Source organism: Cryptotermes secundus, unplaced genomic scaffold, assembly GCF_002891405.2.
Source record: "Cryptotermes secundus unplaced genomic scaffold, Csec_1.0 scaffold653, whole genome shotgun sequence".
In the NCBI taxonomy this organism is placed as follows: Eukaryota; Metazoa; Arthropoda; class Insecta; order Blattodea; family Kalotermitidae; genus Cryptotermes; species Cryptotermes secundus.
Genome location: NW_019736406.1, coordinates 416,363 through 439,126, shown reverse-complemented (window position 1 = coordinate 439,126; position 22,764 = coordinate 416,363). Strand labels below are relative to the sequence as shown.

General features: G+C 42.1%; 1 protein-coding gene across 5 annotated transcripts in view; it reads left to right on the top strand.

Annotated features, from left to right (window-relative positions):
* The window catches only part of LOC111869901 (GRAM domain-containing protein 2B), a 246,535-nt gene that overhangs the window by 210,440 nt on the left and 13,331 nt on the right, over window positions 1-22,764 (top strand). For all 5 annotated transcript variants that reach the window (XM_033753590.1, XM_033753591.1, XM_023861767.2 and 2 more), the window contains 3 exons: window positions 12,062-12,165; window positions 15,520-15,723; window positions 21,856-21,991. In XM_033753590.1, the coding sequence (XP_033609481.1) occupies window positions 12,062-12,165; window positions 15,520-15,723; window positions 21,856-21,991 (444 nt within the window). The remainder of the gene's footprint in view (window positions 1-12,061; window positions 12,166-15,519; window positions 15,724-21,855; window positions 21,992-22,764) is intronic.

Below are 22,764 nucleotides of genomic sequence, written 5' to 3'. Positions count from 1 at the left end.
AGTTGCTTATTTCGCTGTCGTTGCCTAGCAGCGGGTCTACATGCCACAATAGTGTGGAAGTAGTGACTGCTTATGATGAAGTTAATGAAATGATGTGTGCACTAACTGCATGGAGCAGAAGCTTTTGGTCTACCAGTCTAGACATTTCTCGCATTTTATAAAACCCGAAGGTTCATTATCGTCTTCAGAAGAATCCCCCACACTGGCCTTATCCTAAGCCAGATTAATCCAGTCCATAGTATCAAACCCCTTTCCTTTAATTTTCTATTTTTTCTACCTTAACGTATTGCATTGTCACAAATTCATGTATGCTCCTTCCCTTTTATAAAGCCTGAGGTCGTGCCTATAGCTTGGGCTGTCAGTCGGCGACATCGTACCGCAGCGGTCCGGCTTCGATCCCAGGTCAGTTATGTGGAGTTTGTGATGGACAAAGTGACACTGTGGCATGTGTTCTTCCAGTATTTCGGTTTCTCCTGACAGTTACTCATTCTACCAAGACACCGTATTCATTAATCCTCAAATCACCGACGCAGTATGGTCTAGATACGGACAGCGTCGTTAAATAACCAACCTGAAAAGATCTTAACAAAATCTTGAAGATTTATCATCGTCTTCGCACGAGCCCACACACAGGCCCAATCCTAAGAAATATGAGCGGTTCCTATTATCAGGCCTCGTTTCTTTAATGTTGATGCCTTTTTGACGCTAAATAATTTATTACGTTATCATTTTTTCGAAATTTAATTAGACACACTATCCATCCGTCCATCCGTCCCTCCCTCCCTCCCTCCCTCCGGAGTCCTCTGTTGGACCTTCGCTAATTTTTCAGTTTCTAAACCGCTTACACAGTCGGTAGAACTCCTTGGACGGGGGATCAGCCCGTCCTACACACAGAACAGCACAAACACAGAATAAAGGCACACACACACATATTCATGCCTTGAGTGGGATTCGAACCGACAATCCCAGCGTTCGAGCGAGCGAAGACAGTTCATGCCTTAGTCCGCGCGTCAGTAGGTACTCAGTATGCATAAATAGGGGCGCCTGTACTGGTTCTGCACAGCTACGTAATTCGGGGTTTCTTCCGGCAGTATGTCTATGGAGTCTCCCTAAATCAAATTCAGATGGATGTGCGTACCTTGTCTGGAAATGTGTGAAAAAAAAAAGTAAAGCTATCCCTGTACCAGGCCGTGAAGGCCCATGGGGTTGTGAGACGTTGAAGATCCCACATTATCTAGACAATCGGCTCAAAGATGGCGGTAAGGTCAGCCTTACGCGCCGGCCGCGCTTTACTCCGCAGGAAAATTATTTTAATTAATTCCTGATACTGATTTCTGTTAGAGGCTGAGTGAACCCCAGGGCCATAGTGCGGCTGGAAGGATTAGGTCAATGTGTAGCAGACATTAATGCAAGTCTAACGGTCAGCTTCTCTTTATGGGGGCGCAGGCTCAGTTTCTGAAACTTACTCGCATGACGTAAATGGATAGGAAGTCCTCATAAAGGCGAGAGTTGGCGAGGTTGCATAATCCTGCTTGTTGCATTGAGCTCTGACAGGCCCTGGTTTAAGGAATTACTTGTTAAGTCTGAACAGTTTGTACAAGAATAATTTCTCTCGGGTCACATTGATCGCCGTAAAGTATTTTATAACAAAAAGTTGTACTGTCAGATGTTACAGTGTTGTTCGCTGAAGCTCATTGTTGTATGCTTCTTCATTCAAACATTAATTCAGATATTTCATAAATATATAAACATGTGTGACGTTGAAGTTATTCCTCTGTTTAATTAAGCACAGCGACTCGAAGACGTATGAGATAATGGAGGTATTGCTCCACCATTCTTGGCTTCGGAATTTGATGGGAAGTGGTCAGCTTCGCGCTCCGGCCTCTTAATCCCCGGGGTAACGGTCCTCGCTGGTACCCATAGTGATAGGAAGCTGGGTGGGCTGCGAAGGATATCGGGCATCGAACCATGAACGCTGTGTTTTGAATTCGAAGCAGGGCATTATTACTAATTTTAGATCGTAATGGCGGAATGACGTTAATAACCTTACCTACTTAATCCGCTCCTCTTATACCTTTCGGTGTCGAGGTTGGTTTTTTTTCATTTTGGTCATTTTACAGACGGTAGGACTTGCATGAGTGATCAGCCCGTCGCAAGTTCTCTGCCTAAATACAGGACAACACAAACACAGATTAAACGCATACACATACCGAACATCCATGCCTTGTGTGGGATTCGAACCCACGATCCCGGCTTCCGAGCGAGCGGAGACAGTACATGCCTCAGACCGCTCAGCTACCGTGACCGGCGAGTTAATAACCGAGGAACCGACTAGCTCTATGAATCAGTCCTTCAGAAGGGAATTGTCGCTCCGCTACTCGCATTATTCGTTCCCGTGTTCACAAAAGCCTACTGATTTCCTGGCCTCATCACATTCTGCTAACTTGATATGCTTCCAATATTTTCTGCAATTTTCATCTAGAGATCTCAGGTCGTCTCTTTCCTTCAGTTTTCTCAACTAAAATTTTTTGCTCATTTCTTATCTGTCCCGTACATACCACAGCTGTCGTTTCCGCCTAATTTTTTTTCTTGGCACTATAGCCCCAGTGGGCCTAGGCCTACCTCTAGTTAGTTAGTTATTGGAGAGGGTGGGTTTCCCCATGCACTTAGACCAGTATTGGTCCATTGTGCTTCCGTCTATGATATTCTACCAGTCTCTATACCCTACGGATATTGGTGCGTACCATCAGTCCCGACCGAGCCAGCGAGTTCGGCCTCTACTGGCTTGGCGGTATCTATAATGCTTCCCCCATCTATCAGAGGTGTTAGAGACTACTTGTTGGGCGGGAAACGTCCTTGAATTTGGCCCAGTGACCTCCTTTGGAGATATGAGGTTCTTTTATGTGCCGTAAAGCCACGACACGGGACACACGGCTTAAAGTCCCTCCCGGAGGACTTGTTCCCTGAAATTTTCCGCCCTTAAAAATTCGACGACCTCCGCCGGGTTTGAACCCGCGTACCACGAGTCATGAGGTGGGAACTAACCCTAGACTACGGAGGCCGTTTAGGCCTACCTCTATGAACTCCTCCGTTCACTTCGGTTTTTCTAGATCTTACACATTCGGTAGGACTCCTTGGGCGGGTGATCAGCTCGTCGCAAGGCCTCTACCTGTACACAAACACAGAAAAACGCACACACACAAACTAAACATCCATGCCCTGAGCGGGATTCGAACCCACGATCCCGGTTTCCAAGCGAGCGAAGACAGTACATGCCTTAGACCGCTCGGCTCCCGTGACCTTAATTTAATCAATATAATAATATTTTGTTTTTTGGTGGGTTGTTTTACTATGCTGTCAGCACGTAAACGGTGTAGTCTGGAATAGCAGGATGAGTATTTATTTAAAAGGACGTGGTCATAGCCCGGAATTTGCTTGGTGGGGGGGACTGAAGAAAACCACCGGTGTCGCGCCCGATACTCGAAACGAACACGTCCCACGTTAGTGGCAGAGTAACCTCGATGAAGTGTACAAATTGTGAGGCTCATGGCTGCTGTTCTTCACTATTAGGTTCAACCGTTCCCCTCTGCATACAGTTCTCCATCATCATCAGTCAATAAACAGTTCTGTGTTTGGGAAGACCAAAGAATAAACCAATCATGCAACAAGCATGAAGCGAGCAGAAATTATAGCTTCAACCTTGAAAATGGAGGTGGTATGTTCCTCCGAAACACAGGTTGACTCTCACCTGACTACACGACGTTATATCCTAGAAAATGGAATTTTTCATATTGACCACTGTGAGAATCTGAAACTCGACACTCTCGGTCAGTTGTATGTTCCGTGCTTGATGTGTCTATGTTTTATTCTGCTGCTGATGGACGTGAAGACGTATGGTGTAGTCATACAAAAGGCAACAGGCAGCAATGAGAGATACCAGTCGAAAGTTCTCTTGCAGATTACATAAAAAATGACCGCGGGCAATGATGGGACTGACATTCGTTGGCCGTGCAATGCGCTACGGTGCACTTGGTCTGCAGCCGTGGCGCAGGCGCTGTTAGTGCGGTATGTCGAGTGGAATGTACAGCCTGTCATTGGCTCGCTCTGATACCCAGTTCAAGGCAATTACCATACAGGTTGTAGCTGGGCGATTAGTTTCCTTACAATGGATGCCCCAGAACCGAATTATTTCATGCTTAAGTCTCCTAAGCCAAGGACTTCCAGTATACAGGGAAGATTTTTATTTTGTTTACTGGTCCCACGCCTCTGCGCTTCACTGTCAACGGGGCGCCGCTAGCCACGAAGCGCATACGAACTTTGCCAATGAATAAGCTTCATGCCTGACGGCCTATAACGTTCGGAATGAAGTAGTCACAATTCACAGATCACATGAGATGTTGAAAATGCTGCCCTCTCTACACGCAGATATATTCCGCATTTTTTGTTGTTAAAAACACAGGTTCAACAATCCTTGCAGTTACTGAACACCAGACACCAACCTTTACTAAATGGAGCTGGACTTCGTGGGTTAGATGTGAACTCCAGTAGCGATTATTTTGCGTATTTACGTATACCTGCAAGGAAAACCACGCTTCGTCAGAAAAGAATGTCAAATGCGGATGGATCTCAGCTTCGACGACAGACTGTAGAAACCAACTGCAAAACCGAACCCCGCTAGCTGGATCGCGCGGCTGCAAGACGTTCGTGGATTACCGTTGTTTTATAGGGTCTAAGCTTCAACAGTTGTGTTGCTGTTCCTGCACTAGACTTTGACACTCCAGTCTCCTGAGCTAGGCGTTTCAGTGATTTTCTAGGTGTATGTTCAAGTCTAGTCCCTATGTCATATAACTTCTCAGTAAGGACTCGGGGCTTATGTTTTTGTTTCTTCTCTGTTAGGAGTCCCAACGTTCTTCTAAGTTTACTCATCAAATTGTGAATCGTTTGTCTGCTGGGAACTGTTTCATCACGAAATTTTGTCCGAAATTTTCGGCTACACTTTGTAGCAGATCCGTATTTCACACAGGTGTCATACAGCAATACACGCTGCTCTAAATTTACAGACCATGACGTACCACACTGCACTTTAACCGTAACAGGACAAATGACTAATGGAGCTGATAACTGCCGCATACTGCTGACAAATCATAAATAAACTCCCACACTGCTCGATGTGTAACATTATACCGTAAAGCTGTCTACAAGTTAATTACTTTCTTTCATTACAAACGTTATCGGCCATCAGGCTTGCGGATTCGTCAGAAAAATTCGAATTCGCCTTGTGGCAAGAGGCTGCACAGTCGCCGTGAAGGGCAGAGCCGTGGAAACGGTCAACAAAGAAAAAAAAATAGCAAAAAAAAAAACACTATAGATGCGATTCTGAGTCGCGCTCTGACGTTTTCAGTAATCAGAGAAGAACGCCGCGCACGTCCTTATACAGTAGAAAGAGCGCTCCCGTCTTGTCTTGTAGTGTGATAATCCAATATATATATTTTTTTAATTTGTAGGGAGGGGTGAGACAGTCCATTTGGTCCACCAGCCACTGGCGGGCCTGTTGTACCAGCCATCGGACGATGATGCGTGTGGAGCAGTTGGTAAAGAGAATACTGTCGGGGGAAACCGGAGAAACGTGCTCCGGTTCCAGTTAGTCCACCGTAAATCCCATATGACACCTGAGATCGAACTCGGGCCGCCGCGCTGGGAATCCGGCAGCTAACTGTCTGAGCTATGGCATGAACCCCCCATTATGTTACGCGTGTTGTGTCGGAAACACCGAGCGTGTTTATTGATAAATTGCGAAGGATATTAAACCTCAACACACCGCGCACAGTGCCCACTGTTCTTCTAACACCCTTGGCGTGCAAATTCGTACAGAAAATTGGACAAACTACAGTGAACATTAAAGCACCAAACATTTTCCCATTTCCTATGGGAAATCTAGACGCGTAGGGTATGAGCTGGGGAGAACTGTTACCAGGTACAAGCCTCTCATTATAACTTTTAACCCGTTTCGCCGAAAGTTCCAGATGAATGGTGGACGCTCGCACTTTATATGCGGAAGGTTCCAGGCTCGGAGGTACGTTATTGTGCGTTTCTGTGGTTCTTCTCAGTCCCTGAAGACAAACACTGGATAGTATTTTAAAACAGGCCACGGCAGGTTCCTTACATACCTCTTTCAATTCTTCATTCATAATAAACCTTACCATTCGATGTTGTATAACTTGTGTAGTTGATAGAGTTCCATTAAATATGCAAAGAATCAGTGAAGCTTATGTCTTTGACAGCTGAACTCGAGATTGATGGAACAGATTATTTAATGCCGGACTGCCTTCATCCGGAGGGTCCAGTGACCGACCATCTCGATCAAGGGCAAATTCTGAATTGTTAGCCAAATCCTACTTTGTATGCTTCACATGCAGCCCTCCCAATGGTAACATCAAGATTGCGCATTTCCAACGTTATTCTCAGAATTAATGCCGATCATGCGCAATAAAGCCCTTGCGCATCTTTTCTGCTCACAACAAAGTCCAGAGCCCAACTCTTCAGTTTTTTCACTTCCTAAAATTTTACGCTTCCTTGAACCAGAAGGACGAGCGGGCACTCCCTGGGAACCTTCAAAGCCGGAAAATGTTCAGCCCTCCTACCAAATATAGTGTCCCTCACTCCTCCACTCCCCCCTCTCATTATTCAGTCTCTAAAGGGCTAAGCCGTTTGGAATGCTGTCTGCATTGCTACAAATCTTGTGGACATTTCGCCCACACTTCATAGTTACACCCGAAATGCATGGAAGCTGCTCTTCAGACCAGTCCAGAATTTAATCAGAGAAACATTTGTGCATGCATGTTTCAAATTCGTGTCTGTCGAAACGCGCGTGCGCAGAGGCAGGAAACGCGATGGGGGTTTCGTAATTGCTGAAACTCTTCTATCGCAGATTGAAGTTAATTTTTCCATTGTAACATGTAGGTCTCATAAATGTTGCATTATGTGTGAAATAATACAATCGCTTATCTGTCTCTGAAATTCATGCATTAAATCAGTTATTCATGTCGCGTAACAGTTTGTAGCTTGGCCTCCAGAACTGTACTTCGCACAAGGACGCGATTTTTTTTTCACTCACTGAGATAACTGATATTCATCTCCTTGGAATGGTAAATTTAGTTTATTTATCGTTGTAAAAGTCTGTGCTATACTCATATATGGTAAACTCTGGAGCCATCTAGTGTGGCACAGATACGAAGAATGGTCAGCACCGAATAATAAAATTCCAGTGCGCAGTGGGAATACACGAACCGAGCTGTGCCTAGGGATGCATAGCGAATCTCCGTGTGCCTCAGCCACATTGTGTAACTGCTGCCCACGTGACCACACCATGATTAGTCAATCTAGTAATCTTGCGTGATGTTCCTTAGCACGAACAGGAACGCAGGAAATGTGGATTTACTGAGCCGTGCATTTCTTTGTCTAAGAGTAATCTTCGAAAGACCATGATGTGCCACCAAAGAATGGCGTTTCCCCCAATAGGGAGGTCACGTGATAGTATTATAGCATGTACAGCCTTGCAATAGGCGAATAAACAAACGGCCCTTTCGGAGCAGCGGCTCATCAGACACGTTTCCGGGGAAACGAACACGCACACAACAATATAGGAACGGCGTTTTCGACGTCCGCGCGAGGAGTTGTAAAGGATTTAGTTGAGGGTTGGCAGTTCCGTTGAGCTCTGCAAAGGAGGCTAAGAAGAGATAACGTTGTACTACAGGTGACAGTTGAGTTCTTTACGGGCGGCTGTGACAAAGAGGACCTGATCGCATGAAACTGAAGAATCTCCACTGTTAGAAGCTGTTGCCAGCGAACAGCTGGTGAAGACAGCAGGCTGGAAAGGGCTTAGCGGGTACCGAAGTGGTTTGTAATGTGATCAGCGGTAGCGTTGTAATTGTAGTTCCGAGTGGTGTGTGAAAATCGTTAATAAATTCAATATCCAATCCATACCCCGTCTATAATCACACCCAGATCGTGACGGTATTGAATAAACAGTCGCGGAGAACCCACGAGAGACGGTTGGTCAACTTGGAGGTGGGCTCGTGTTAGTAACACCCCACCGTAAAGCATTGTCACGGTCTGAAATGCCACACAAAGTCTCGGACATAGACATAGATTCTGGACAGACATACTTCATGTATAGGTAATGCGAATTTTAATTTGAGAAACCGAAGGGAAGAGAGACCTGCAGGTAGACTAGTGGATTGTAACCGATGTGTGAGGATATGGACTGGGTTCAGCTGGCCCAGGATAGGTTCTTGTGAGTACGGTAATGAATCGTAATGCCCCATAAAAGGCGGAGATTTTCTTTGACCGCCTGAGTTCTTCTGAAGAAGGAATGTTTTGATGGCGGACAGTGCGAGATTATTGTGAGGGGAATACCCGTTTGCCCGTCCGTTATCATACCGGGAGTTGTAAGGCGATTGTGCGGGTGTTTCCCCGTTTGTCTGTCCTGAGGTCGCAACTTCAGATAACTAGTAATGCGTAAGTCATTTTACATGGCACTTGACACACGTTAACAACAGATGACGCTCTGATCTGGTGTTCCCAAAATGGTATACCGTATTTACGCATGTATAGGCCGCACATTTTTTGCCAAAAATTCAAGAGGAAAACTGGGGTGCGGCTTATATTCGAAATATTCGAAATCACACTTCATTTAAAAAAAAATTAACGTTGCCAAATTTCGGAATAATTTCTACTCCTGAAATAATATTCCAAGAAAATTATTTTTTCTATAATTTCTGTCTGAAAATTGTGCTGCGGCCTATACACGCACGCGGCCTATACATGCGTAAATACGGTACTTCGGAACCCAGAGGTTCCGCGAAATGAAATTAAAGGTTCTGCTAGAAAATTCCATTGCAATATAAAAGTAATAATTTGACTATTATTATTAGAAACGTTTAAGAGCCTCATTAGACTGGAAATGCCGCCTTCAAAGGAAGAAACTAGTAAACTAAAGTGCGGTTTTTTTTTGCCTCAAAGGGAGAACCTTTGTCAGGATATGTAGTTCGTCATCTGGTTCCCTTAGCCGGCACATACATGGGCGAAACGGCATTCTCGAATTGCCGACCAACAGAACCAGAACACAGAAACAGACTAACCCCACATTTTGAGATTCCAACTTGCCAATGCAAAGTCAAACATAAAAAAGAATTTGTGAAAGGAAAAAGAAAGAAAAGCCCCTCTTCCCATTGCAAATTGCAATATGAGCCATGTCACAATGTTATGCTTAGTTTTTCCCTCGTACATTAAATGCGATTTTTGTTTTCGAACAAGTATAATTAAATGATACTTTGATCTAATTTCCGTGTTATAATGTTTATAATGATAACTTGTTTGTGGTTTAGTTTCTCAGCTTCATATATAGAAATTTTATTACGTGTTCCTTAAACATTGGGTCAGACAGATCTAGGAGTAGGGGCAGTCCACATTGTGAAAGCAGTTGTAGGAAAACATTATGTCACCGCTTTTCATTAAATTATTTTATCAACATAGTTGCTACGGAAATTATGAATTAATAAACAGACAATTTATTGATCAATACTTGTAGAGAAATGTAATACGCAATTCCGCCTGAGGTCACAAAAATGTGGTCACTATCCTATGTATACGTGTATACCGACTGAAATTATCTGCAAGTGTTTCAAAGGTTTACACTATAGCAAAGAATGCACTCCTGTACTTGAGCATGCTGGTCCATTGCTATATCCCAAACTGTTTGTACTACACGGTCCGTCAACACTGCAAGAAATTGTCCCTTCTTTCTTACACAACATGTTTCGGCCCTAAATGGCCACCTTCGGGTGTCTTACTATGCTATAACTGCTACACTGCACTAATATTGTCCATTCGTCGCATATGCGACTGCACGCTTCATGATTTAAAACGTCATAATCGTAGCCTAACGGGTACACGCTAAAATAGCACACGTTGTAGTTCACTTCATTTAAATCAAAATAAATTTATTAAAATTTGTTTTCCTTTAAATTTTGTAAAATTCTTACACCCCACCCCGTCGTCCACTTGTTTTGATTTGTATCCCTTAATTTAGATGTTCTATTGCGGCAGCCTGTGTTTCTATTCGTAAGCCCGTCGTGTTACGTCTGTAATCTATAATTTTGCTCATAGCTTGTGCGTTGTTCCCTCTTGCAGCATAATCACTTGTGATTATGACGTTTTGAACCATGAAGCGTGCAGTCGCAAAGGCAATAGAAATTCCCTTATGAAGTTACATGCCTGACTCAGTTCATCATCAAGTTTAAAACCCCACAAAAAGGGAAAGCTGTCCCGGGGCTTAATTAATTAAGCACCATGACGACAAGGGGGAGTGGAGGTATAGCTCCACCATTCTTAGCCCCCGCACTGGATGGAGGTGAATGGTCAGCTTCATGCATCTGCTCTCCTACTCCTGGGGAACCAGCCCCCGGTACTCGTTGGATATGAGGCTGGGTGGGCCCCAGTACCGGTCTGGACACTGGAGAAAAGTCTCTTCCTCTATCGGGAATCGAACTCGTCCATCCCATAGCCTAGTCGCTATACCGACTGAGCTGTCCAGTTCAGTTGCTGATGCAGTTATCTCCGTCCACCTTTACTTTCCCTCTTGGTTCCAAATATTCTTAGCACCCAGTTGTCGGATGCTCTTAAGCTCTGCTGTTCGCTGAAGAGAGGACCAAGTTTCATATTCATGTGAAATATATTGCCACGTGTTTGCGTGACTGTAGACGGGATATGGGTTGTAGATTGGATTTGTTGACAACTTTTAACACACGACTCGTGACTACACTTAATTATAGCATCATCGCTGATTTTCACACTTTACAAATCACTACAGCACACGCCAAGTCTTTCCAGTCTGCTGTCTTTACCTGTCGTTCCCTGGTAACGGCTTCTAACAGTGGAGATTCTTCAGTTTCCGAACTCGCCTCATTTTCCGCTGACTCTCAACTGTACCGACTCCCTCACAACTCTGAACTCTTGCTCCAGTTGTCCTCCTTATAACACCTCGGTACGGACTGCGTAGAAAACACCGTTCATTGGTGTACTCCAGTCGTTTCCATTGGAACATGTTTGTTTGCGAAGACTTTACTCAGTAGCGGCTGCGTATACGTGCTTATTAATAATCCGTTGCCTAGCAGCGGATATTGTTTTGTTGTTTGGAAGTCTACCCAGTAACGGGTCTACACGCTACAATATACTGGGATAGCTGAGTCGGTATAGCGACTAGGTAAGGGACCGGTTGACCGGGGTTCGATTCTCGGCAGTGGTAAGAAGATTTTCTCTTCTCCATAGAGTCCAGACCGACTAGCCTCATGTCGAATGAGTACTGGTGATAAGGTGGCGGAGACGTCAAGCTGAGCACTCACCTCCATCTATTGCAAATGTAAAGAATGGTGGAGCTGTACCTCCACTCCCCCGTATGCCATCATGTCAGTGTTTGAATATGTAACTAAGTACAGGGATAACTTTACTTTTCACCACCCAAATTTGAAACAATTGCTAGAGGTAAATTTGGTCAGTTCTGTCACATTGAGGAGCCGGGATAGTATAGTCGGTATAGCGACTGGCTACGGGCTGGACGACCAAGGGGTCGGAGTTCGAGTCCCGATAGGATCAAGAATTTTCTCTCCTCCACGTTGCCCAGACCGCTCTGGGGCCCATCGATCCTCCGATCCAATGGGTACCATGGACACTTTCCTCGGGGGTAAAGCGACTGTGACGTGAAGCGGACCATTCACCTCCGACAAGTACCAAGGTCAAGAAAATGCGGATCTATACATCCACTCCCCCATATGCCTTCATTACATAGTGCTTAAGCAGTTAAGCACAGGGACGGACACATTTACCTGGTACATTGAGTGACTCATGAGTGACATATTCCGTAGTTCTGGAAGCACATCAGGTCATTTGCTTAGCAGAAGAGCACTGTGTTCATTGCATAATTACCATTGCATTAGTCTTTATAATATCTGTTCATTTACCCATACTGGTCTGTCATAACAGCAAGATCTATTCTTTGTTTCAGATTACTCATGTGCTCTTGTGGGAGATATTTTGCTCCAGGGACACCTGTACATTACCAAGAACTACTTTGCATTCTATTCAAATGTATTTGGGTATGTTACCAAGGTGAGATACAATTCCAGTATCTGTTGATCACAAAGGGCAGAGCGCAAACAGATGAGGCAGTTAAATTTAGAATTATAATTTTGAAGAATTTACCTTTGTTTTTGGCACACCGTTCAGGCCGATGTTACAGTATGACATAGAAAATGACATGAATGAAAACTGCAAAAAATTACGTATAACAAGGACTAAAATCAAGAATGCATGTGCATAGCTTTCTGTCTTATACATTCACTTATAATTGAGGAATGGACGAACTTAACCATATTACTAGGTGCCAACTTAGGAAGCTCACATGCCCACTGTACTAGACTGACCAGGTTCAGAACAAATAGACTGTTTTGCACGAAATTTGGTATGAATATTATGCCAGCCTCGTAATTTTTAATCGACAACAGACAGTGACAACAAAATGGCTGATGTTCAGAATCATGACTTGGGAGCACAAATGAATTTAATTTGTGGTCAACAAGAAACAGTAGTACAAACTTAATATTTAAGAGAACCAGTAGTATGATTTTCAGGCCATTTGGTGTGAATGTTATACCAGCTTTGTAATTTTTAATCAACAACAGACAGTGACAACAAAATGGCTGACATTCAGAATCATGACTTTGGAGCACTAATGAATTTAATTTGGTCAACAAGAGACAGTAGTACAAACTTAATATTTAAGAGAACCAGTAGTCTGATTTTCAGGCCATTTGGTGTGAATGTTATACCAGCTTTGTAACTTTTAATCAACAACAAACAGTGATGCAACCTTACTACATAAGTTTGTTATTTAAGGTGTTATTGTCAGTACTGAGCCTGTATAGCATCGAGGTGTAATTAATGGATATGGAGCAGTTGCTGAAATGAGAATTAGCAGGGGAAGCCAATTCACTAGGAGAAAACCTGCCCCAGCCCTACTTTGTCCACCCAAATCCCACATGACTTAACCTGCGTTTGAACCTGAGCTGCAGTGGGTGGGAAGTCAGTGACTAACTGCCTGAGCTTTGGCAGGCTGCAGTTTAGAAAGGCACATAATTATAAGTAACATTCCCAGAAATTACTCAGAGAGTTGAAACCATACCATTTTCTTCAGGATATTAAATTGTTCTGGTCACTGATGGAGTCTTTGAAAGTACTGTCACATGTTTCATGACTAGACACAGGGTTTCAGTTGGTAATTGGATTTATTGAACTGTTGTAAGTAGGAAGGTTTATAATGCAATCGTTAATCTACACACTTAACAAATCAGTGTTGCATATGATAGGTCTCAGTCTGTTATGTCTTTGCTAGATGTTGCTTTATAACGGCTCACAACAATGTAGATTCCCTTCCTCTGTTGTTTATGTCGTGGCCGCCTCTTCTCAGCTCTCTCAACTGCAACTCATGGTGTCAGTAGCCATCATTAGCCATCACTCACGAACTTTTCCCAACAGCCCTTGCAATAGAGCCTTGGAAGAGAAGACACGGCTTCCAACACTTTCTCTATTGTTGCCCTCATATCCATTGCAGCGATACTTGTTTATTGAGCCATTCCATATCAGCAGGAGAGGTTTGAGTCATATGTCACAGTATTATACCTAAACTGAGAGAGCCAAATAATATGTGAGAGGTAAAAGGTGAATACTTCAGTGTACACTTAATGATTGCTGTAAGTCAACTAGTATCCCTCTCAAAGGCATTGGTTCTATTCCAGAAAATTACCTTGTTGTAACCTTGATTACTGATGCAGTGTGCATGAGGCAGAGTTGTGGGCTGTGATGGATCTTTGCTTAGTCTTATAGAGGTAACAGACATTTGCTTCCAAGACCCTTGTGTGAAGGTAGTTCAGATACTTCCACCGTAGCCCCGGAAGTTGTTGGAGGTGACAAAATGTGAACCCAGTGACTGAGGGTATAACTGAGCCACCCTGTCACGCGGGGACATAAATACAGGGACCTGGTCCTTCAGGCTGGGAGAGTCTTGAATCTGAGACAGTAAAATATGGTCATGAGTCCCACTGGACTTGGACCAGAGAATAATATGCGTTGGTGAGGACCAGGAGCAATTGTAAACAATAGATCTATCTGCTTGTCAGAAAGGGCGCCTGACATCAACAAACCCACAGCTGTGTGACAGTAACAAAAATCTAGGCTTGGTCCCAAGATGGGGCTTGAGACCATGACAAAGTGACTGACTGACTGACTGACTGACTGACTGTCTGTCAGTTGTAACATAACTGTGGCTCTCACTTTTGTTTCTAACAGTGAGGTTGTGTTCGGTGACAAACATTCAGCAGTGTGTAAAAAATTGCACCTGGCATTGGTCATAATGCAAGCCACAAAACTATATTGGTATCCTTTTCATCCTAGTTTTTCACCGGAACATACCTGATATTTCAGCTCATATTTGACTATAATCCTTTAATCTTAACCGCTTCAGTGCATTCATGGACTGTTATGTTTCGTGCCTTCTTAGAATAAGTGAGGCATAAAATCATTTGCAATAATTTTGTTCCAAAATAAGTTACGGTGAAACTTCAGTGTCATATATCTAAACAGATACCATATAAATAAGTAATTCCTGTTTTTCGTATCTACAGAAAGATGACTTGTTAATACAGCAGCTTGTGCTTGGAGCTTAAGAAGATCTGTTCTTGATTTTATGAATTGAAACTGTTTAATATTACTGTAATTATTATAAATACAAAGTGATTTCGGTATGCTGCGTACAAAATTTTATAGATTCTGAGGCATGCTGAAAGTGGCGAGGTGACAAAGTCTGTGACATCTGTACTCATGGTGGACCCATGGCCTTGCTATAGTAACTCATCCTGCAAACAGCAGACAATCTAATGCAATTTTGGTTCTTGGTACTTGCACAGCTATACTTGTTAACCCTTTTTTGCTGCGCAGTTTTTGTTAGGCCAGAATGCCCCCACTTCATAAATAACTGTGAGGAAAAAATTGCAATTTAAATTTATTGCTTTTGTAAAGCATTATATTCACCATCAGGTTCTGAATCGGCAAGAAAAGTTTACTCATGTTATCTTCTGCAATCTGTTTGCATCTGAAAGAAGCCATGTTTGTTTACACACTTTACTACTTGACGCCACTTAAAAGGAGCAACGTGAAGTAAGACAGTTATATTCTGCTACATCTCAAGGGAAAATTTGCTCTTAATCATGGCAATAATTTCTTCATACTGTCGAACAGATGTCACACCCTTCCTGGAGATAGATCTCAGATTAAATTCTGCTAAGTTTGAACTTGCAATAATGCAAGTTATTCAGAAAATGATTGCTAGTGTACCTTGCATTTTTGTGAGCTCTGCAACAAAATAAATTAATTTGTGAAAATGTTGGTTCTTTTGTTTATTTGTTGCAGTTACTTATCCCAACAGTTTCTGTAATTAAGATAAGTAAGGAGAAGACAGCACGCATTATTCCAAATGCTATTGGTGTGGCGACAGAGGATGACAAGCACGTGTTCTGCTCACTACTGTCACGTGACTCCACATACACCCTCATGGTGCAAGTGTGGAAGACAGCAACAATTCCAGGACCACAGAATATGCTGTCAAGCAGCAAGGTATGCTAAGAGATGTGCAATATATCAGAACTGAAATTACTCATAATGTTGTACTGCAACATCCTGTTGCACATTCCTCGTCACTTCTTATTCACTGTCTCACATGCAAACTTATGATAAAATCTTAAATTCGCTTTGAGTTTTACATTTTTTTTTCACATCACCGATGCATTACGTGTTTCGACTGATATGGTCATCATCAGGTGCGAGAACCAAACACAGAATAGCATCTGCCCTATATAATAAGATTCAGCTCCATAAACACTCATAACCTTGCATGGAGGTGGTTTCACATACCTCCACCATGGCCCTGTGAGTCGTAGGAGGCAACAACACAGGAATCCGGTGCCAGGGAATCCAGAATCTGAGACAGTAAATTGTGGTTATGAGTCCTGCTTGACTTGGACCAAAGAATGACTGTGCTTGTGAGGGCCAGGAGCAGTTTTAAATGACAGACCCATCCTCCTGTCAGAGCTGGCGCCCCACATCAACGAACCTGCAACTGTCTGACCAATAAAATTCTGGTCTTGGACCCCAGATAGGGACTTGTCACCAAGACAGACTAGCCAACTGACCGTCGGTTGTAACATATTTGACTTTAACTCAAACATTCAAAGCAGCTGCACATGACAATAAGAGTAATCACCCAGCACTACAAGTACACATCCAAACAAATTATAGAAGACACCAATGTACTCCATACATGAAATACTAACAGTTACTACTACATGTTTCAGACGTACAAAATATGGGCACATAAAGAAGGGTATACATTGGAATTGTAGTCACTGATGAAAGTGCAGCAGCAGTTTTCAACAGCAGTTCTTGAAGAACGTGATGTTGACCATATTGATCAAAACGTGATATGAAAAGAAATTAAAATTCAACGTGAATTTTAAGATATTACACAAGTTTGCATGTGAGACAGTGAACAAGAAGTGAAAAGTAGTCTTTGATGTTGAATGAGTATTTATATGAGCATACTTGAGTGTCACAAACAGAACTTTCCTCTTCAGGCACGAAATAAGCTTACAACATCAATTTAAATTGCTTATACAACTTTACACTATACAGATTTAATGGCTCTGGTGGGAAGATAATTTTGAAAGCATATGGTGACTCGGCTTTAAATAGTGAAACATGTTGTGCCACAGTATAAAAGCGGTGTATATAAAATAACGTAAATACTAGAGCTCTGAATGAATGAGATGAAAAGTGGCAGTTTGGCTTTTCCATTTGGTGTATCCTGTAATTTAACAGATACATGTCTTCCACTTTGAAAGACATATTCTTCTGTTGAAATCCAAACCAGAATATGTAGATGGTTGGTAAAATATTTCTATGCCAATTTCATGATTCAGTCCTTACATTTTCAGCACAGTGATACAGAGCTAATAAATTAAAATAACAAACTTGTGCAGTTAAATATATACTACTGACTAAGTCCATAGAGCTCATTCCTTCTTGAGAAGTTGCCAGTTACTCAGTTACTCAAGAATTCCTCAACATTTTATGGAACCTGATGGTTCATTATCATCTTCAGAAGAGCTCTGCATTGGTTCCTTTCCACAGTCACATGAATCCAGTTCATAACATCCCATCCTGTTTCTCTGAGAACAATTTTTTATCATTCTCCCATCTATGTCTAGGTGTTCCAAGTGTTCTCTTTCCCTCTGGCTTTCCTACCAAAATCTTATATGAATTTCTCTTCTCCCCATACACACTACATGCCCTGCCTCTCTCATCCTCCTTGACTTGATAATCACAATTATATTGGGCGAAGAATACAAGTTACGAAGCTCCCCATTGTACGAATGCTTGAACACCATATAAAAGCATGACTAGTGCTGCTTTGACATATGAAAATATAATCATTTCTGCTCAGAATTTTGGTACTTTCAGCACTAAAGGAAATGTTGTGTGCAAAATATGTAGCTGGGTGAGTTCTATCTTAGATCTATTGTAAAAATAGTGTTTTATTTCATCATGGTATTGTCACATGTATGAATGACTATAGATGGTGTTTGGGTTGGTAAATGAATTTATTGACCACTTGCAGATCAGAACTACAAGTAATTATAGCACTGTTGGTAATTCACACACTCTTCAGATCACTACAGCACACACTAAATCTTCTCAGTGTGCTGTGTCTTCACCAGTCATTGCCTGGTAGCGGCTTCCAGCAGTGGACGTTCCCCTTACTCTGGGTTCCTGAACTATCCCCGAGCCTTGGCTACCAGCTTCTAACAGCAACAGGTCACGAGGACTGAACTGCAGCAGTCCTCTCACTCACTCACTCACTCACTCACTCACTTACTCACTCACTCACCCACCCACCCACTCGCACATCCACCCACCCACTCGCACACACACCCACCCACTCGCACACACACCCACCCACTCGCACACACACACACACACCCAGTCACACACCCACCCACTCGCACACCCACTCACCAACCAACTGTTCACTTTTCTGCATTACACTGCACTAACTAAACTTCACCAACTGTCCTGCTTATAATATCTCGGCAGGGACTGTACAGAACACACTGTTCTGTTGCTGTATCCATTGTTGCATGTGCAATCATTGGCGCGGACCGCTCAGAAATCACCATTCCTCTGTTGCTGTTTACAGGCTGTTGTTTAGTAACAGCCGCAGTCTATTTGTTTGTTTCACGGTTGTTGCCTGGTAATGGGTGTACATGCTACAGTATGAATGGAGATTTTCACCTGTGTAAAAGCAAGGTTTAAGGGCCAAGATCTTTAAAAATGGAAAGAAAATTTTAAATAACGATTGATTTACATGTTTAAGTTGTAATATATAACTTCTATTGTTGACTTTTTGTTTTCTCAGATTTGCATGAAAGTATAATCTTTGAGGCAGTTTTAAACATGTTATTGTATTATGCACGCAGTAGTGTATTTGGCTGAGGCACTATGCCACAAGCTGGAAGGTCGTGGGTTCGATTCCCGATGAGGTCATTGTATTTTTCATTTGACTTAATCCTTCCAGTCACACTATGATCCTGGGGTAAAGGACGGCTGGCACATAAGGCTGAGAACCTCACCGCCATCTCTGATCTGAATGTCTAAAAAATGTGGGAGCCTCGACTTGGCACAACCCCATGGACCTCCCGGCCTGTTACAGGGTTAGCTTTACTTTTACCTTGTATTGTATTATGCAAGGTCTGCAGTGCTTAACTCTTGAGTACAAGTGCTTCTTTATGTTCACATCACATGAAAATGTAACACTTGTGAACAAAAACATTGTCATTTTCAGCTTAGATAGGAAGCTACAGAGCAAAAAGCATATATCAGCTGATGAATACCATTTTCTTGTTACTTATAGTAGTGCCCAAAAAGACTACCGGAGGCACTTGCTTTAGTGTTTTTTTGGAAAATCTAATATGATTTTCGAGATAAATAGTGCCAAAAAGTAAATTATGAAATTTCTGATCTCAAAATGTATGTACAGTATTACTTCAAATTCATTATTCCATTTAGGTCTGTGCAATATACAGTAGGTCACAATCAGAGAAACATATCTGCCCACGGTTATTTTCAGGCTCGTTACAAGGTACAGCACTTAACCAAGTCAAAGTCAAAGTTATGTTATGACTGATGGTCAGTTGACCAGTCTGTCTTGGTGTGAAGCCCCCATCTGGTGCCCAAGACCAGATTATTATTATGTCAGACAGTTGTGGGTTTGTTGATGTGGGGTGCCCCCTCTGACAAGAGGACAGGTCTGTCGTTTACAATTGCTGCTTGCTCTTGCCAGTGCAGTCATTCTCCGGTCTGAGTCCGCAGAACTCATGACCATGTTTTAAGGTTTCAGATTCAAGACTCCCCCAGTCTCGAGGGCCAGGTCTCCGTATTTATATCCCCCAGGAAAAGGGTGGCCCAATTCTTAACCCTATTTCTTCTTAATAATATATCAGATTCAGCTCATACCTCACAGAAACACATTACACCTCTGTTACAGGGAAACAGTTGCTGTTTATTGTGAGAATCGTATGGAACACACAGATATGCACTGTGGACAGAATGCAGATTTGTAATATCATAAAGCAGGTGGTACATACAATAACCGCAGAGCTTTAGAGGGTTGAACTGGTCGTTTCATATACTTCCAGACCTTGCTATTCTTCTGTTTCTTCTGGGAGTGTATGTGTGTACATCATTTCAGGAATCATATCTTTTTGCATTCTGTCCACAAGTTAACCCAAATTTCATGGATAATATTCTACATCAGCTGTGTTCATAGTTTCCAGACTGTTTTATATTTCTTCATTATGTAATGAAGTTACTTCCAGGAGTGATGTAAGAAATCTCTTCTGTGTGCATCTATTTATTTCTTTTGCATTCTTTCTCATAACCCATGGTTTACAGCCAATACAGTGTTAGTAAAATATATCTTCATATTTTCAATTTCATTATACAGTCAACTAAGTAACTGGGATAGTGTAGTCCGTATAGTGACTACCTATGGGCTGGATGGCCGAGGGGGTGGAGTTCGAGCCCCGGTAGGGTCAAGAATTTTCTCCACATCGTCCAGGCCATCTCTGTGGTCCACCAAACCTCCTATCCAGTGGTTACCTTTCTTTCCTCAGGAGTAAAGCAGTCGGGGCATGAAGCTGACCACACCTTCAGCTAGTGCCGAGTCCCCCATACACCTTCATGGCATAGTGCTCAATTAGTTAAGCACAGGGACAACTTTACCTTTATTTTTTTATACAGTGAACTACTTCAATATTGATTATTTTTTCAGAGCCATTTAAATCGTGCATATGTTCATGTGTTATAATAATACAGGGACTGAACTAATATGATTTCATCAGATTATGAGTTCACATAAGGTAAGTATACGTACTGCTCAAATAACTGATGGACTCAGTTATATAAACAGACAGAGATTTGAAGATTGCTGTCTCATGGGATGTGATGCCATGTAGTCTGGTAGATATTTATTTCTGTATCAGAATAACGTGCTGCCTCTTATCTTCAGGAGGTAACGTTCCCACAAAACACATCACATTCCAGAAAACAGTAGTCTTCATAGTCACCACTGTGGGAATGTCAGTCACAGACAAAGGTTTGTAGTACTCATATTCTGTTGAATCCTGTTGTGCAAACCAGTGTAGATTAATATTTGTTATATTTCTATCAGCACAACACTATTTCCAGCATGTGAGGTTTGCTTTCAAGGACAACATGTTTCAGCACATGTATGCCATCTAGAGGTTAGGAATTTAGTTATAATTATTCTATCATGTACTTAGCGTAAATTTTCCATGTAAATCGAGTTAATCTACATGTATCTACATGTTATACACTGTACAGATGTTAACTCCAATACATAAGCTGCTTCCTAGACACACAGCTGCAGCACCATTTCATCTTCAGAAGACATAAAACAGGACTACCCAGTGAGAATATCTGTTAAACAAAGTAAATCAGTTAATTTCCCACCATGTGCAAACAATAGTGGCATCAAGAACTCAGGTGAAACTGTTCCACGAAGAACAGTAGTATATTATAGTAATAGTATACATAGTGTACACACACCAGTGGATTCACTTGATTTATATGAAGAATTCTTGCTAAGTACATGATAATATAATCAGAACTAAAGACTGCACATGAAGATGGCACGCATGTGCCGGAACATGTTCTAGACAGCAAACCCCACCGTTGCCCTCGCTGATCTGGAGTAATTGGGGAGATAGGTCATTTGGATTAGTGAAGCAAAAGTTAGGGAAAAAAACCAAACATAAATAAAAGGAAAATTCAGTGATATAAGTAATGCTGATAAAAATGGAAGTATATCACTGTAGACCCTTTATTTAAAAACTGTCATCAATAGAAGACTTAGAAGTTGTACTTGTTTTTTAATGTAATAATGCATGTTTGAAGAAACTGTCAAGTTTTGTCTGAAGAGACAAGTGATGTATCTGCCTTCCTAAATGCCATGTATGTACTCAAGTGTGAACAGCATTTCTCATATTTTGATCTGGTATATCTGACAACCAGAATAGTGAAGGTTTACCCTCTTGTGTTGATGGGATTATAATAAATATTATCTAAAGGCTCATATGTCTACTATAGCATATTTGTCATCATCATTTTCAGGAGCTGAAAGATGAAGTGGATTCTGCCAGTGGAGACATACACCCTAACGAAGATGACTCGTCTTCTGGTTCCGGAAGTGAGCATTCCTGTCCACCCACACCTGTAGACAGTCCCACAGATGTCAGCCATTCCGAAAGTAAGATTTTCCTACAGCAAGTGCTAGGTTGTATTATTTTGTCAGTGTTTCACCACCTTTTTTGTGGTGTGTTCCCTTTCTGCAAGATCATAAATGGAACACAGTCAGTCACAGTATGTTTCATGACATCCTTGTGGGTCCCAGCCACTGCTTGAAGTTATTCTCTACAGCATAAGATCTCAAAAGTGACACTGATATTGTTCATATTGCCAGTGCTTGAATGCTCTGACTGTGTAATGTTACTCATACAGCTTCACTTTTAACCTGAAGATGGAGACAGCAGGTTCCTCTTAAGTATCAGTAATGTCCTTGCAACCCATACAGTGTCATAACCTGGAAGGGCATAATTACAGTTTTCATCTCTGTGGAAACCTTGAATCTCATATGGGTTGGAAGATATGAAGCTTTATGTCTTATGGTCAGAGACAGTGTCCAGTTACTCTGCAGATCCTTATGGCGATTCTCTTAAAGATTTGTGAATCAGGTGATTCATTATACATGAATATTATGCTGCACATTGCCCATTGGCTGAGGTACATTTGATATTTCTGATATTTTGTGTGTTGGTTGTACTCCCATCTTTGGCTTGCTGTTGATGTCATTGTTATTTTCATCAGTACATCAGTGCTACTGTAGTGGTAGTAGAGGAAGAAGGAGATGATGATGATTATGATGACAATGAGGATGATGACGACGATGATGACTGATGTTTGTTGGGATAAAGTCTGGTACCTTTTGAGTGTGCAATAGTCTAGTACTCTAGTATACTGACA